We start from the raw sequence: 16308 nt of genomic DNA, 5'->3' as shown, positions 1-16308 counted from the left end.
CGATGATGAAACATTTACAATGAATGATCATTTTTAGATCATCTTTTATATCTCAACACTTAGACAGATTTTGCGTAAATCTTCTTTTTTGTTTTTATAAATAATGATGAGGAGTAAAATGTATGAAATTATGAAAAACATATGCCGACATTTCATGAATTAGTTTTGAACAATTTGAAGTGCAAGCTTTTTTGGGAAAACCCAGTATTTCCTTTGGTAGGTTTCGATTAATCTCACGCTGACAGTTCGTTTACGACAGAATACTTGTATTTTAGATTTTTTTTTAAACTGTTTTATATAGTACCTACTAAACCGGTATCTCATCTATTGTAGTTAAATGGTAATTAGTACGTACATCCTCTCAACTATCACGATGACCACAAATGATGAACAGATGCCATGGGATCCTCTTCTTGTTGGTGCACCATTACTTAAAAACATTTGTGAATCACCTCCTCCGAATCCTGCTAATAAGCTTATATTGCGCATGGAATTTCAACTTCTGAAAATCTTTTCAACGTTGAAAGTCAACAACCGTCTGTCTATCGAATGTGGTGACTTAAGTATATCGGTCAGTAGAGAGACTGAATATTGTTCAATTATTGTAAAAGGTAAAGACGTGTTGACGATTGATCATGAGGAGGATGGTGGGACTGGTTGCTGTGCTATACCAGCTATTCAAACCCCTGAATTATCTCTGTTATCTGAACTGAATTTCATGGATAACTGTACACAAACTGACAACAGCTATGATACGAGTCCTCCTTCAGCTTGTATCAAATCTTTTCCAATCAGTGGCATGTCCAAGGCAAACTTAGAACACTTGAAATCTTGCCAGATAGTTCACAACCTATCAATTGTTAATGGCACACGGAGTATTGTTGGAGAATGTGGCGTCCAAACTACATTATTAGCTAAAGATCTGATAGCAATGCAATCCAAATGCACTGGTTTTGGAACTAGACTTTCTGAAGTACTACCATCCGCAAATACTCAGTCCAATGAAGAACAATCACTTCAAAATGCTGAGGAATTCTCTAAAAATAATCTCGGTCTAAATGTTGGTGAATGTACAATAAATCGATCCACTTTATCGACTCTAACGGATAAATTTGTTAAGAAAAATTCAAATTCCTCCTCCAGCCTTACCGGTATGTCAACTGAACAGTCCGATCAAAATGAGCACAATAACCAAACTTTACAAAATCTAAACAATATTAGAATACTCAGTGTTGTAGATGAATCTGTTTCTCATGTGAAAAATAATAACAATAGAGTTGATAGAACTTTGTGTAGTGTTTGTGGGAAGTCTGTTTATGATCTGAAAACTCATATGAAACGAACTCATGGAGAATCGAAGCACTGTTGCCTAGAATGCGGGAAACATTTCAAATTGAAAACGAATTTGGCAAGACATATGAATTCTGTTCACATGAAAAAGTACCAATTTCATTGTGAAATATGTCAACGGCGATTTTCTTTGAAACTGTGGTTATCCGAGCATATCGAAAGCGTCCACAATGAAGGCAATCCTGATCAAAAAACATACTTTCCACGAGTTTACCCATGTACACGATGTAATAAATCGTTCAAAGGTAAAACGACTTTAAAACATCATGTCGAATCAGTACATGATAAAATCAAATCGTTTGCTTGTAAAACATGTGGAAAGTGTTTCAATCGTAATTACCATCTTCAGATACATGAACGCACGCATACAAACCTACGCCCATTTACGTGTGATATCTGTACCAAAATGTTCAAAAGTAAAGAAAACTGTAAAATGCATATGGATACTGTTCACTGTGAGATTCAGAGGTTTAAGTGTCAAAATTGTAATAAAGGGTTTTCTAGGAAACAATTATATGAGGATCATTTAGCTGAACGTGTTTGTATGACAGTAAAAATTGTAGAGAATGATACATGTTAATGATATTTGTTTTCCCGGTAAGCCATAATGTAAAATTGAGATATGGAATTTCCTGACATATGCCACGAAGATAAAAACATCAATAAACAATAATCTATTTAATATGTACATTTATTTACTAAGATTTGTTCTTGTCATTATTTTCTTCTTGACGACCAGGAGATGGTGGATGCTCAAGTACTTTATCGATAAGCCCAAATTCTTTGGCTTCAATCGGATTCATGAATTTATCCCTTTCCATACTTGATTCTGCAACAAACAAAATAACATTGTAACAACGCAATTTGCTTTAAAATGAACTCTTTCAACCACTGGGTAATATTACCTATAGTCTGTATTGGTTGACTTGTATGTTTGACATAGATTTCATTGATTTGTTTCTTCAATTTTAAAATCTCTTCCGCTTGAATTTGAATGTCTGTTGCTTGACCCTACGATGTTGAAAAATACAGCTATAATGGATGTTGAAAATTCTTTTCCAAACCGGGCGATATTGGGTGAATACATACAGCAGCTTGGCCTGATGGTTGATGAACCATGATTCTTGCATTGGGTAAAGAGTGACGCATTCCCGGACTACCAGAGGCCAAAAGCAGTGATGCCATACTACATGCCTGTCCTACGCACCAAGTTTCAATAGGTGGTAAAATATACTGCATCGTGTCATAAATAGCGAGTCCGGCTGTCACTGAACCACCTGTAATAAATATCCAATAGAGAATGCTATATTGCGGATTCCCTGCCGTGCGGTGTAAGCTTAATTTGTTTTATCTACCTGGACTGTTTATGTACATATGAATTGGTTTCTTCATGCTCTCTGACTGAAGAAACAGCAGTTGCGCAACTACCAAACTAGATATATCATCATTTATCTGAAATTACAAAAGTACTCAATTATCAAAATATGGGTTCAGCCATTTGAAACTACGTTTATAAAACAATGTGTAATTAACTCACAGGACCCATTAAACAAATGATTCGTTCTTTGAGTAATCTAGAATATATATCATAAGCACGTTCACCGCGGCCTGTCTGTTCGATGACTATAGGTACCATTGGCATACATCGCTTAGCTGAACTATGAAGTCCGAGTTGTTGAGTAGTTCTGTTGATCTGCTGAGGCAGTTTTGAAAATAAAACCTTCGCAGTACTCTTTAAAAAAGGAGCAAAAATATTTCCAGTACATTTTCATGAGAAAACTAGTCGAAATGCGGGATTCGAACCTATATGTACACAAAAGTTATACAATATCAGCTTTTTCAAGCAACATTGACCATCGGCCTTACTAGGAGTTAGGGTTCACGCTCTTTTTAACGCACGAAGAAAAGAAAATATCATACCCGCAATATACCAGAACCAATACTCATCGTTTCTGTGTTATGTTTTTAGTAATTATTGGCAAAAATAAGAATCCTTCAATAATAGAGCGGATTATATACAAGGTGATCGATAAGCGCAGAACGACGTTATAATGTAGAGAATGTTACTTGATTCATTTACGCAATGAACCGGCAAATATTCAAGCTCGAATCCTGTAGATTACTCGAACGTTTTAATGAATACAGGCCTTTTCATTTATGGATTGTCTGGGATTTATTTGTTCTTTCACTAGAAATAAATTTCAATATCAATATATTAAATGATGTACAGAGTATGAAACTGAAGTTTAAAAAAATGAATTTGTATCTGGGATTCGAACCTGAATTTTGACAATCGTGTGTCGTTAATGTCAACAAACTTGCACCGAGAAAAAATGTAAATCATTTTTCATCGTCATTTTTCAAGGAATGAATTTCATAAATCAGAGAAACTAGATTTAGATATGACGTCTACTTGTACCCGATCAGAGCCTCGTGATAAAAGACACAGAAAGTATGTTTTCTTTCTTTTTCAAGGCTAGCATCAGGACCATTTTAATCTAATGACTTAATAGTAGAATTATTAGGCCTACTCTTTCTAATTTCAGTTTCAAAATACCAAAACCAGAAGATCTTAACAGTATAAATACTCAGAATGTTATGCGAGTTAAAGTCAACAGAGTTTCCATATTACAAGTGCTTCGAGTTGAGGATGTACTAGATTATTTGAAGAGTCGCCAAGTGTTGAAAGAAAAGGAGGTTGAACTGATATTATCTGGTGAAACTCGTCAAGAAAAAGTCCGATGGTTGATTGATCTTCTAGCATGTCGATCACATAGCTCAACATGGTATAAACATTTTTACAGTGCCCTCAGTACTTGTTCAGTTGAGCCACATATCCGCCTAAAGTATAACGCCTTGCTTGGTTTCTTGGATAATACCATCATAAGGAGACCTGGTGAGCTCGCCTACAGTCCAAGTACACTATATCTGACCTCTCCTAATCTTCAGTATCCGAGATACGATCCACTTCCTGACATTCAAGCAAAGCTTAAAATTGATGAAGAAAATGAAGAACAGAAAAATAATGATGACATCACGAATAATGAGGGAGAAACAGACACTAACAGAAGTGTTCATGTTAGAGGAATGGTCGATTTCTGGATTGATGAACCACTTAAATCCAGTATCCATCATCCAGAAGAACATTTTCAGAGATTGAAGAATAGTAAAAATGCAGCTGACTTAAAACAACTTTCTGATGAAAAGTTAGCTCTATTACATATCCAAAATTTTGAAGTCACTTTCGTAGCCTACAGTTCTGGTAAATTACCGGATGGTTTTGTATTTTGTATGGCTGAGGCAGTTCAAGAACTTTTGTCTGATGTGAAAAATTACTTTTTATTGATCAAGTATCTGAACCAAATGAAACTGCTCTATTTGGTGGAACCAATCAAGTGTTTGACAACATCATTCTGTAACTTTGCAACTACAGTGGGATCGGCAAAAATCCCTGAAAATCGAGATTTGATTGTTAAACTGGGTTTCAAGTTCTTCGATCTGTTACAAGAATATGGTAGCCATAACGAAGCTGAAATAGTAATGGCAACTGTGCTGAGATACCTAGCCAGTTATCAGTGTTTAGAAACATTAACTTCCACATATGAAGCATCCGTGAAACTTGCGCATGTCAGAAACATAAACCATGAATACAAATCAGCCCATAGTGCATTAAACATAGCGCTTCAAGTTGGTCATGTTATTGAGTTGATGTCATTCGGACAGGATATCCTTGATAAAACCGGATACTATTTAGAGTTGAGTTACTTACAACAGAAATATGGGAACCACATATCTGGACTTGATTGGGCACATAAAGCACTGAAGGTCTGTGTTATTGCATTAATTACTGATATTTGATTTTTATAAAGAATAATGTCTGAGCAGTTTTGTTAATGAAGGTTTATTGTTTTTCAGAATGTTAAAACTGTAAATGAAAACCAATTCATTGATGTTTTATGCATTGCCACTCAAGCATATATTCACAGGCTGCAGATCCAAAAAGCAGGCATGTTGGCCAAACACGCTGTTCAACAGGCCTGGTGAGTTTGACAACAAATTTTAGATGTGTCATTTTAGATTGGATATAGAACTTAGGAATATTGTATTTTTGTAGTGAAATATTTGGTATGAATCATCCGGTATTTGTAAAGTCATTGCTGAATTATATTGACTTTTCAAATGCATTCATCATGGATGAAGAAGGAATCAACATTGCCAAGGTAAAAATAATTATACATGTATATCTCCACCTTTCTATCACCTGTATTACTGTTATCGTATTAATTAGTCGTATTCATTTACAGATGACATTGAATTTGGCAAAGAAGATTTATGGTGTAATAGATAATTCAGTAAGTTATTTAGTAACACAAGAGTTTCTTATGTACATACCGGTAGGCCTCTCTACCAGTAAAACAACCTTTTTATGTTTACTTCAGGAAAATCCAGTGGCTACCACTGTCGAATCAGTTGTGCTTGCTCATACACATTTAGCTGTGTCCACTGCTCTTCAAGTCGCAGAATCATTTGATAAAGACGCATATCTGCAACACGCAAATACTGCTTATCAAATAGCTGGTAATTGCCTCGGAAGTATGCATCCTTCATTGGCAACTTTTCAGGAAAATTTAGGTAGGTACAGTAGTACTACATGTATATAAAACAAAATTCTTCAATATTTCACAATATGGATTATTTGAATCAATCTAATTTGCAGTGTCTTGCATGATTATCAAAGCTAGAAGAAGTGAGATGAACTCGAATGATTGGAAAACTGCTGTAGTTATCGCAGAAACCGAAGCAAAAACAAGCATGAATACTTGTGTCTCCAAATATGGTGATATTAGTTGGAGGAGTGGAATGTCGAGTTTAAAACTTGCTGATGTTTTATTCTTAACTGGAAGGTTTGTCATTTATTAGATATCTTAATGCACGTAAACTTTGAATTTCTTTGACTTTTATTTTCATTGTACAGTAGCCAAATACTTTAATGAATTTCTAGGACTGAAGAAGCAGAAAATGAATACCTAGATGTATTGGAAAGGTTTAAAATCTGCTTGAATAGTTCAAGTTGTTATCATAAACAAGCTTATGCTGTGATTGGGAGATTTTACTTGCGAACACAAAGACCGTTAGAAGCTCTGACATACTTAGAAAAAAGTCTAGAAAGGATTGGTGAGTATTCAATAAGAAACCCTCGTGAAATCTAGAATAGTGCTGATTTTAGTACCATACATATTGTTGATATTTCAGACACTGGTGGTATTTATGTTAAATGGATGCACGATGCTTTCATCAATCTCCTAGAAGCTTGCAAATCAACAGATGATTCGGAACATGACAATTATTCGGACAAAATGTCGAAGTGGCTGACTAACAGCAAACCTTTTACACAGACAACTTGGGAAGACTTGATAAAGAAGCCAGAATCATTTGAGCAGTTCATGAAAACATTTGATGCCCTGCGTGATCTGTTGATAAAAGCAAAAGATGAAATCAAATTCAATTTCTTGAATGAAGTTTGATATTTTCATAATAACTATCGTAATTAGTAACATTATTCCAAATGAATCTCTCGATAGTGAAATTAATGTGATCTGACATGGTTTTCCGTCCATTTATTATATTTTTGATATTGTGTTATATTCATATTTATACAAATCTAATAATCATGGTGACAAGCTGCGTATCTATTCAATTAGATGGAATTATTTGGGATTGTTATTAGTCAATTCTTCTTGATCTGTTCACATTGGTAATCAATGTACATCTAACAGGAGCAGATCTCTAGTCTCTAGTAGACCTCTTTGTGTCAGAAATTTATTTTAAAAGATAATAGGTCTCTCAAGTTGGGCTAAAATTCTCGAGGACACTTGAGGGATCTAGATCTGCTACCGTTTTAAGTTGGGCTAAAATTCTCGAGGACACTTGAGGGATCTAGATCTGCTACCGTTTTACATAGACTATTTTGAATATTGATCCAAGTACAAGTACTATAAATACAAAAGTACTAATTGTGATAAATATTCCTTTTGGTGTTCGTCACATCTAGAATTCAGGAATTTGTTTAGTCGATGAATCCGACAAAGAATCATTTTCACTCAAACCAGCCAACCTTCGAACTTTGTGCGTTTTTCCGATGCCTAACTTCGGAAGTCCTTTATTCAGTCCCTCGAGCAGGACACAAGCTTTACAAACAGACTGGCTGGATATATATCCGCAACGCGTACATCGACCTTGCACGGGCATTTTAACGTCTTTTTTAACCGTCAGACTCTCACCGGAATGTATGATATCGATAATCGTACTGGGGCGAATAGATTCCAGATCTTTGATGAGAGCTCGAGCGTATCCGCGGTAAGCGTACGGAGAATACACGCATTCCGTCGAAAAATAATCCAATTTCTTAAAATACGCGTACATCACTATCTCCTTCTCGTACGTATATTTAAAAGGCTTCGAACGAGGCAACATCCCTTCTGAACCGGTAGATACCGACGTACACCTTCTCAATCTGGCAATATCACCGCGTAGTATATTCATGATGACCGTCTCGGCTATATCGTCGGCGTTGTGACCCGTCACTATTTTATCGGCTTTCACCAACACGGCGCCGCGATCGAGGGCATTTCTACGGAAAACACCGCAAAACGTACAATTATTTTTCCGCCCGACCGCTTCGACAATCGAATCCATCGTCCAACCGTAAAGTTCCCGGTACGATACAATCTTCAAAGGCATGTCGTACTGCTGTTCATTACGCTTCACGGTTTCTAAAGAATCGTCCCTGTATCCCGTTATGCCTTCGTCGATCGACACGAGAAGCAAATTCAAACCGTAATCGTATCGTTCGTTCAGTAATTTCATCACGTACGCCAATACGGTGGAATCTTTTCCGCCTGAAGCGCCGATCGCGATTGTTTCACCGCGAGTGAATAATTCGGCCGATACGATCGTATGGTGAATCTCTTCTTCAAACGACCAGAAAAAGCATTCTTTACATAAAGTATCCCCGGTCTTCGGTCTCTTTAGGATCGCAGATTTCTCGCATAATCCACATTTGCGCCGAGGCATCGTCTTCGTTCTTTGACTTTCTTATTTTCAACTTTCAATTCAAGAATTATTTGAAGGTAGGATTTAACACACTCACCACAATCTGCAAAAAACAAAACAGTTTATGGCTATCAGTTAAATGTCGTCGTCACGAATACACATTTCATAATCTTTTTTACACACCACACACACACGGCACATTGTCATTGAGAATGAGATTGTTGTTCTGTTGGCACTAATTCAATTTAATTTTATTGAGACAAGCCACCACGGACAGTATACTAACTATTGCCTCTAAAAGGTCACTGTCAGCAAGCGGCTTCGGCTAGGTCTGTCCTTACTACTAGTGTGATAAGTCTATGTTTTGCTTACCGTAAATAAAATCAGTGAGGCATGTCCATGTCAAACAGCGCTAGAGCACGTTGCACAATACGCCGAATATCTGGTGGATGTTGGAGTGTGAAATTGTCACAGTTGGTTCGAATCCCGTATTTATACCAATATTCAATATTTGTAGGATGCAATTCGAAGCCATAAGACCGTAATTTAGGATCGCCCACAATATGGCAGCCTCCTTGTAAAAGGAACACGGTGAATTTTTTAGCCCAAAATTTTTAATTTTTTGGAGAGTATTCATATTTATCTGCGACTCGACGTTTAAAATGCCGATTACTGTAGAGGATGATGTTATTGTTCGCGTGAAGAATGTATTGATTGACCAACAGAGGCCGATGAAGGAACGATTTAGAGCTCTTTTTACTTTGAAAAATTTGGGATCGGAAAAAGCTATCGCTGGGATTTCCGAATGCTTTTCAGATCCGTCCGCGCTTCTGAAACACGAATGTGCCTATTGCTTAGGTCAATTAAAAGACACTTCTGCAATACCAATTTTGTCGTCGGTGTTGAAAGATACCTGTCAAGATGAAATGGTCCGTCACGAAGCTGGTAATTTGATTATTCTTTCTTCATCACTACTTTTCAATTATTTTCAGTTATTTCACTTTTTTCTTAATATTTTAGGTGAGGCACTCGGAGCAATAGGATCTACTGAAGTCATTGATCTATTGAAGGAATATTCTAAAGATTCATCGGTTGCTGTAAGTTCTTCACTCAAGACAAATTTACACACTGAATTATTCAATCCAGTAAATGGAGAATAAATTTTGTATTTCAGGTGGCTGAAACTTGTCAGTTGGCTGTTGAGCGTATCCAGTGGCTGCATAGTGAAAAGTCCAAGCAGGAAATATTGTCAGAAAATCCCTACTGTTCAGTAGATCCCGCCCCACCATGCGAGGAAAGCAGTGTTAATGAACTTAAGGCAACACTTTTAGATGAGACACTTCCATTATTCAAGCGTTATAGAGCAATGTTTTCCCTGAGAAACCGTGGAGATGATGAATCAGCTTTATCGCTAGCTGAGGGTAAATACTTCTTCATACTCATCTCTTATCAAATCATCAATCTCAAAACTATTTCATCCATTTCTTATACTTTGTTTTTCAGGTCTCAAATGTAAAAGTGCCTTATTTCGACATGAGATCGCATACGTTTTAGGGCAAATGGCGAACAAGTCTCCGGTAGAACAGCTGAAGGTGAATCTACAGGATGAGAATGAGGTTCCCATGGTGAGACATGAATGCGCTGAAGCACTCGGTGCAATCGCAACTGATGAATGTATGCAGCTGCTACAGAATTATTTGAAAGATCGTGAAATAGTTGTTAAAGAAAGCTGCGAAGTAGCTCTGGATATGTGCGATTATAACAAAAGCGATGAATTCCAATACGCAGATGGTCTCAATAAACAACAGTTTAACACCTGATACACACATTATTCTGTGCAAATAAATTATGACGTGTAAAATATAAAGACAAATTCTGTTGGTTGTCAGTTGGATTTGGATTTCATGTTCATGTTAGAAGCTGTCATGGCGGTGGTAGTGTACCGGGGTTAACTCAAATTCACTCCGATTACAGCAGCTTAAACTGGTCCTTATATCTTATCCTAGGATATGGAAACCTTCCAATATCTTTCATTACATTAAGCATAACAACTATTAGTAAATAATACATAAAGACTTATTATTGGTATATAGAAATTGCGTAGAAAAGTGGCACACATTTTGGATCATAAAATTTTGATGTATATATAACGGCAAGAATTCCTTTAAAGATCGTTGACATTCATATTTTTGCATAAAGTCTTAACTCGTATCATGAACTTACGATTACTAACACCAAAAATACTGAGTACTCAAAGTACATTAATAATTATTGGACATTTCATCATTGAAAAACATTAAATGGATATTTTTATCAAAACAATATCTGTAAATCATCTAAATTCCAAAAATAACCTCATTACAATGGACTAAAAATATCATATACGCATAGTACATTATAGGTACTTGTCGTAATACCTAATAGACAAATTATAACTACAAAGAAGAAAATAAGCAAGCCACATAAAATAATGCGATAGGTGAACATTTCAGATGTATATCAGAGTATACTATTATAACACTGTTATTCTTTCAATTGGGAAAAATTAATCACGCCTTATACTGTGATACCCATCGATTAATATACATTATACATGTACTTTGATTTGAAAATAAAATCGGAAATAAATTAGTACAATGCTGGACAAATAATTTCTAAGTTGCATTAACGATTTATTACATCTCGTAACTAATAAAATAATCTCCACCTATACGAATCTCAAAAATAGTTATTTCAATATGCAAATTATACAGAATATTCGTAGAATATGACAGAATTAACAGTTCATGATCAATAAGTCATGAATATATTACTTCATTGCGATACTATTTTCATGCTTACAGCAGATATATACATTTTATATTTATCTAAGTGAATAGAGGTGCCATGCCGAGAAAATCTGTGACCATTGAATTGCCAGAAAATGTATCACCTTTATCATTAAACTTTTTTGCTCATGAATTTTAGAAGCACAATAGTTGACAAATGCTTTATCAGGTTTATTGGCATTGATTTATCCTGCACTTGACTTCAGATTGAATTTGCAACATGACTAGATTAAGTCATACAGTACACAAGAGATATCAGCTGTATTGAATGGATTACACACTGTGTTTCTCTATTATCTGCTTCAATTAGATTGCATTGAGATTCTCTTCTTCGTCCTTAACAATCTCAACATTTTTGCCATCGCCACCTTTTTTGATGTCTTCAATTTGGGAACTGGTGGTCTTCACAAAGGCCTGCAGGAAATATTACATGATAATAATAATAATAATAATAATAATCTTTATGGTGGCCACTTTCAGCTGATTTACAAATTTTTCAGAGTTTTCCATGATTTTGCCATGTTATAACACAATTCCTTGAGTGAATCCGAGAAATTTCTTGGTTTTAAATGTAATAATCTAATCATTTTTCATGAATCACGTATTGATAAATAACACGTGGTCAAAAGCATATCATACATATTGCCCGAGTTTTCCATGTTTTTTTGCAAAATTTGTCCAATTCCCTTAGTTTTCCCTGTTTTTTTTCTAGATTTTTCTGATTCCCTGAGTTTTATAGGTCAGTGGCCACCCTGTCTCATATGAAGTAAGAGTATCAATTAAAGCAAAGACCCAAGAACAACAATATTTTTATATGATCATTTTTGTACAAAAAGGAAAACCCAGATCATACTTTCATTAAATTTTGACTTAAATTTGAAGCATCATGCCAGCAAGCTGTTTAGGGCATGTAATTTACATGCAAAGTTATTATGTGTGACTTATATCATGCCATTTTATAATTGCATAAGAACCCATTAGTCAAACCCCGGTACAATCAATGTACCTGGGTGCAACTGTGCCTTACTTTCAATTTGACTCGTAGGTTCCAGTATTTGTAATAATTTATTTATGTTTCATGCTTCATATTATGATTTTTCAGGGTTTTTTCATGGATCCACAGAACGAACTAATTAGGGGTATAAACTTCACAAATGCACCGAAAATCATCTCAAAAAGGATTCCTGAAGCCGTTTGATATAATCATTTATTGCGTAATCGTACATGAGTATATACGATCATGAATCAATACAGTAACTAACATCGGGATGCATTTACAGGTTTTGTGTGAATAGACTATCAGTTTGTGATTAATGCCATGCTACTTCAATACCTACATTACCTATGAATCTATTAGAGTGAGGGATAATTGTCTTTAACAAATTTCTAAATACAAATCAAAATTTAGTTATTCCAAACAGTTGCCAGAAAACAAATCCCTTTTTTTGGAAGTACTAGGTGTCTTAAACTTAAAAAGATACCGGACTGGATGAACGAAAGATATTTACCATAAGAGTAGAGCTCATGAAATATTCACGTCCAGGGGAACCATCATTAATTCTGCAATCTTCGCAGAAACACAGAAGCAAAGTATCAACCACCATCTGAAATTTAGATACGGAAATAATTCAAATCTAAATATTCAATTTAAACAAATTTCAATATTTTATATGCAATCAATAATAGTGACTCACCTCATAAATAGAAAGGAAACAATGCGCTACGAAGAATGCAAACATGCATAGAATTATAACTGGCACTCCATAGTAGTTCAGATCACTACGAGTCTATAATGAGAATATAAATCAATTAAAGCAAAATATCAATCATTAGAAATAGACAGCAGAAACTTTCTCTTACACTGAATATGACGACACCGACAGCCGCAGTAGCAGCCATGACTCCCAGTTTACCAAGTAATAGCATGAAATCTCCAACACTGTTAATGGCCGCAACTCTGAGGACATTAGATAGCAGTGTAATAAACGCCTAAAAACAACAACATAAACAATTAATTTCCTTATTCAGACTGAAGCTATTTGATTAATTCTAAAATCAAAAGATGCAACTGGATTAAGTACCTTCTTAGCAGATGAGCAGAAGTTTGATCCTTCAATGGCTGAAATGAAAAAACATTATTTTTCAATTTTCATTTCATCTCCAAACATTCATATGGCATTTGACTTGCTTATAGAGATTGCATAAAACTTACCTATAACGATGTAAGCATTTCGATTAAGATACTTCAAACATTTCTCCAAGCACCACAGGCAACAAATACAACATTTCAAGCAAAACTTGGTGCATTCATTTTCAGTAGCCTTCATCCTTGAATACATTTCGTTTTATTAAAAGTTTGCACTCATTTACGATCACATCAAGAATGTCATCCAGAAACTTACTTCTTCTCAAAGTACATGAGAACCATCCTCGGGAACTTCACTAGAGTTATGATGAAAGCGCCAAATGCAGCAGAACCAAGGTGATGGCTGATTGTTCGACAAACTGATTTTCCAATTGGACATGACACTTTCTCTTTTTCTCTGAAAACAAAATACCAGTACACATGCATTATGTCATTGTAATCAAATCATCATCATCATCATCATCTCTAAAGTATTCAGTTTAAATTCTCGGTTTCTATCAGGTCAAAATCGTATTAAATTACCTTTCAAAATACCACGTCGCTACTGCACCCGCGATAACCAACTCTTGACAAGCTAGAATGAATTCAGACACCCATATCAAGGCGATAAGGTGATAGATCCAGAGAAAACGCACTTGACCTGCGTCTTCAAAATTTATATAGCCAGTTGAGTTATTTACTACTGGAATATCTGAAAAATAGATTTTAAATTCAAACTTAGTAAAAACAGTCCCTGCGCAAGCATTCACATTTATAAGTACCTCAACCTTACCAGCAGTAGAAAGACAGGCCAACACAAAGAACCAGAACACAAAGAACAAAATAAGCATCAAAAATGTCCAGAGTGGTTGGATCAGTAGGAATGGCATAGCTGCAACACATTTTCCAGCCTCTTTGAACAATGCAACAGTGAGCGCGACGCGCTTTCTCATTACCAGCAGAATTAACAACAGTATAACCTAGAAATAACATTGAAAATGTATAAGAAGACGCGTTATAAACATAAATGTTTTCATGAATTTGGCCAACTTACTGTCAATATCGTGGCTATGATAGCGAATGTAAGGAATGCTTTTTCATTGCTTATTTGTACATCTAACAACGGAATCTGCATGTGCGTGTCTTCATCTAACTTATTCTTATAATGAGCAAACATAACCCACAAAACAGCAGTTCCAGCTGAAAAATTAAACATCAGTGAATTTTATGCTCTACACGAATTTGTTTGAAATAGAACACTGCAGTATAATGATATGAATTTCATTTACCAATACTTCCAATAACTGAGAGCGCTATGATCACCCATACAATAATCTGAGCCAAGAAACGTATGATGAACACCATAATAACAGAGAATGCTTAAAAATATAATTAGAATGAAAATAAGATACTAACAAGATGATAAGCAACTGGGAATACAAAGAGAGTACTGGCCAATTTAGTCGACATACCCAGAGCTAAAAAGCAAAGCCCAAGAATCTCTCTCCAAACCTGATACAAGTCAAACATCACTTTTTGAAACGTGTCTATCGAATTCAGGTAGGATATAACGGATTTCTTGATGTCAGCAGTCATGTTCGTTCGTTTCCAGAATGCAGGAATGCATCGATTCAGTATAGGTACGCTAAATAATAAACAATCAACATTCATTTATTTATTTAATCGCTAGTTCAGGTTTTTTGAGTCTGGTACTAAACCTACCTTTCATACGCTTCAGTGGGACACGGTCCATCCTGAGACATGTGACCAGTCGACGTGTTATATTTATCTAAAGGCCAGTTGTACGTGCAAAGATGCGATCCGGTTCTCTTTGCGAACTCATAATATTCGTACGGTTGGTTCATGTAGCGATCCGGACATTTCTTAACACAAATTGTCAGCGCCGATCTCGGATACAAAGTATTCATGAAGAACACGTAACTATAAATATATCATAATCATTAATCAACTTACAATCAACATGCTTTTTTGTTATTAAGTTAAGAGATACGCTTACTTCAAACCAGTCGTGTCTTTGCCGCTCAAGTCCATGTTTACCATGTTATTCTTGGTGTTGTTGTAATTACAAATATCGCCATAACTGTCATAACCGTTCAATAGACGATACAAATTACCGTTGATCAACCCGTAGCACGCTACATAAATCTATCAAGCAAGAAGAAAATATACTTTGTAGTTATCGAATAGTGAACTATATATGACAGTAGTTGTTAAGTTATAACTTACCATCCCACCAACGAATGCTAAGAAAATGATGAGAAAGATTATATCTGTACAGCTGCGCTTTTTAAGCGGATTCGGAGCTTCAACCTTCGTGTCAACTTCATCCTCCTATTCAAAAACCAAATAATATGAAATCTAATCTGATCTTAACTAACTTATTTATTTTAATATTAATAATAACAGTCTTTCTTAGTCTTAAGAGTAGGAATAGCTTTTGAGGGCCATCAGAAAGGAAAATTATACCTTTCTATCTCCACAACAGCCACACATGTCTGCTTAATAACTTGTATTATCAGTATTGCTGAAATAAATGATAGTAAAAACATACCCCTTCGTTAATAAAATAAATTTGTCTTGAATTTAATTGGAGGTCGCCTCTCTTCTTTTGACACTTTATTAAAGTAGGGTCTTTATCACCCATTATATTGATCATACATTAATCATACATACCTTATAAAATTAACGCTCAGCACATATACCAAACAATTTTTGACTCTTTGAAACTGAAAACTATTTATTCATTTACTACAATTATTTATTTATTACCTCTGCGACTCTCCCATCCAGGGATCCGGAGACCACTAACTAGATTCAAGTCAGGCCAGTTCGGTTCTGTTCGAAGCTGATATAGTTTCGAATCCCATATTTCATCCGCAATTTAATAAGCTTGCAACTTCAGCTTAAAGAAGAGAAAATATTAACTTTAAT

The 16308-nt window shown here is 35.4% G+C and overlaps 6 protein-coding genes across 12 annotated transcripts; 3 read left to right on the top strand and 3 right to left on the bottom strand.

Moving 5' to 3' along the window:
• The first annotated feature begins 169 nt into the window (after positions 1 to 169).
• LOC141899245 (uncharacterized) lies at positions 170 to 2033 on the top strand. 2 transcript variants are annotated; one of them, XM_074785428.1, is made up of 2 exons: positions 170 to 216; positions 334 to 2033. In XM_074785428.1, exon 2 carries the CDS (start codon positions 338 to 340, stop codon positions 1928 to 1930), a length of 1593 nt encoding a protein of 530 aa, XP_074641529.1. In that variant the 5' UTR covers positions 170 to 216; positions 334 to 337; the 3' UTR covers positions 1931 to 2033. The 2 variants fall into 2 exon arrangements, with proteins under 2 accessions (XP_074641529.1, XP_074641530.1); XM_074785429.1 differs by lacking the exon at positions 170 to 216 and adding an exon at positions 231 to 244.
• A 7-nt stretch (positions 2034 to 2040) lies between these two features.
• Positions 2041 to 3414, bottom strand: LOC141899246 (ATP-dependent Clp protease proteolytic subunit, mitochondrial-like). Its single transcript, XM_074785430.1, has 6 exons — positions 3271 to 3414; positions 2888 to 3082; positions 2706 to 2802; positions 2440 to 2627; positions 2256 to 2361; positions 2041 to 2179 (listed from the first exon to the last, which is right to left on the bottom strand). Exons 1-6 carry the CDS (start codon positions 3295 to 3297, stop codon positions 2049 to 2051), a joined length of 744 nt encoding a protein of 247 aa, XP_074641531.1. The 5' UTR covers positions 3298 to 3414; the 3' UTR covers positions 2041 to 2048.
• A 276-nt stretch (positions 3415 to 3690) lies between these two features.
• On the top strand, positions 3691 to 6875 carry LOC141900284 (uncharacterized). 2 transcript variants are annotated; one of them, XM_074787093.1, is made up of 9 exons: positions 3691 to 3802; positions 3876 to 5175; positions 5266 to 5390; positions 5465 to 5570; positions 5655 to 5702; positions 5790 to 5982; positions 6068 to 6254; positions 6353 to 6525; positions 6604 to 6875. In XM_074787093.1, the coding sequence occupies exons 1-9, from the start codon at positions 3753 to 3755 to the stop codon at positions 6873 to 6875; spliced, it is 2454 nt and encodes an 817-aa protein (XP_074643194.1). In that variant the 5' UTR covers positions 3691 to 3752. The 2 variants fall into 2 exon arrangements, with proteins under 2 accessions (XP_074643194.1, XP_074643195.1); XM_074787094.1 differs by having other exon boundaries at positions 3717 to 3802; positions 3897 to 5175.
• Positions 6876 to 7236: 361 nt separating this feature from the next.
• LOC141900285 (cytoplasmic tRNA 2-thiolation protein 1-like) lies at positions 7237 to 8846 on the bottom strand. Its single transcript, XM_074787095.1, has 2 exons — positions 8776 to 8846; positions 7237 to 8506 (listed from the first exon to the last, which is right to left on the bottom strand). Exon 2 carries the CDS (start codon positions 8422 to 8424, stop codon positions 7399 to 7401), a length of 1026 nt encoding a protein of 341 aa, XP_074643196.1. The 5' UTR covers positions 8425 to 8506; positions 8776 to 8846; the 3' UTR covers positions 7237 to 7398.
• Positions 8847 to 8961: 115 nt separating this feature from the next.
• LOC141899699 (deoxyhypusine hydroxylase-like) lies at positions 8962 to 10268 on the top strand. The gene is made up of 4 exons (XM_074786138.1): positions 8962 to 9348; positions 9424 to 9500; positions 9578 to 9824; positions 9907 to 10268. The coding sequence occupies exons 1-4, from the start codon at positions 9066 to 9068 to the stop codon at positions 10221 to 10223; spliced, it is 924 nt and encodes a 307-aa protein (XP_074642239.1). The 5' UTR covers positions 8962 to 9065; the 3' UTR covers positions 10224 to 10268.
• Positions 10269 to 10490: 222 nt separating this feature from the next.
• Positions 10491 to 16176, bottom strand: LOC141900141 (choline transporter-like protein 1). 5 transcript variants are annotated; one of them, XM_074786907.1, is made up of 17 exons: positions 16051 to 16176; positions 15844 to 15901; positions 15604 to 15708; positions 15374 to 15522; positions 15079 to 15297; positions 14829 to 15001; positions 14646 to 14735; positions 14411 to 14556; positions 14150 to 14336; positions 13900 to 14068; positions 13634 to 13774; positions 13444 to 13559; positions 13313 to 13350; positions 13092 to 13220; positions 12926 to 13018; positions 12740 to 12835; positions 10491 to 11645 (listed from the first exon to the last, which is right to left on the bottom strand). In XM_074786907.1, the coding sequence occupies exons 2-17, from the start codon at positions 15868 to 15870 to the stop codon at positions 11538 to 11540; spliced, it is 1986 nt and encodes a 661-aa protein (XP_074643008.1). In that variant the 5' UTR covers positions 15871 to 15901; positions 16051 to 16176; the 3' UTR covers positions 10491 to 11537. The 5 variants fall into 5 exon arrangements, with proteins under 5 accessions (XP_074643008.1, XP_074643009.1, XP_074643005.1 ...); XM_074786908.1 differs by having other exon boundaries at positions 13900 to 14059; XM_074786906.1 differs by adding an exon at positions 12574 to 12617 and having other exon boundaries at positions 11523 to 11645; positions 13900 to 14336.
• Positions 16177 to 16308: the final 132 nt, after the last annotated feature.

The sequence above is a fragment of the Tubulanus polymorphus genome, chromosome 2 (genome assembly GCF_964204645.1).
Source record: "Tubulanus polymorphus chromosome 2, tnTubPoly1.2, whole genome shotgun sequence".
Taxonomy (NCBI): Eukaryota; Metazoa; Nemertea; class Palaeonemertea; order Tubulaniformes; family Tubulanidae; genus Tubulanus; species Tubulanus polymorphus.
The sequence above is the reverse complement of the archived record's forward strand: the minus strand, read 5'-3'. Positions and strand labels throughout refer to the sequence as shown.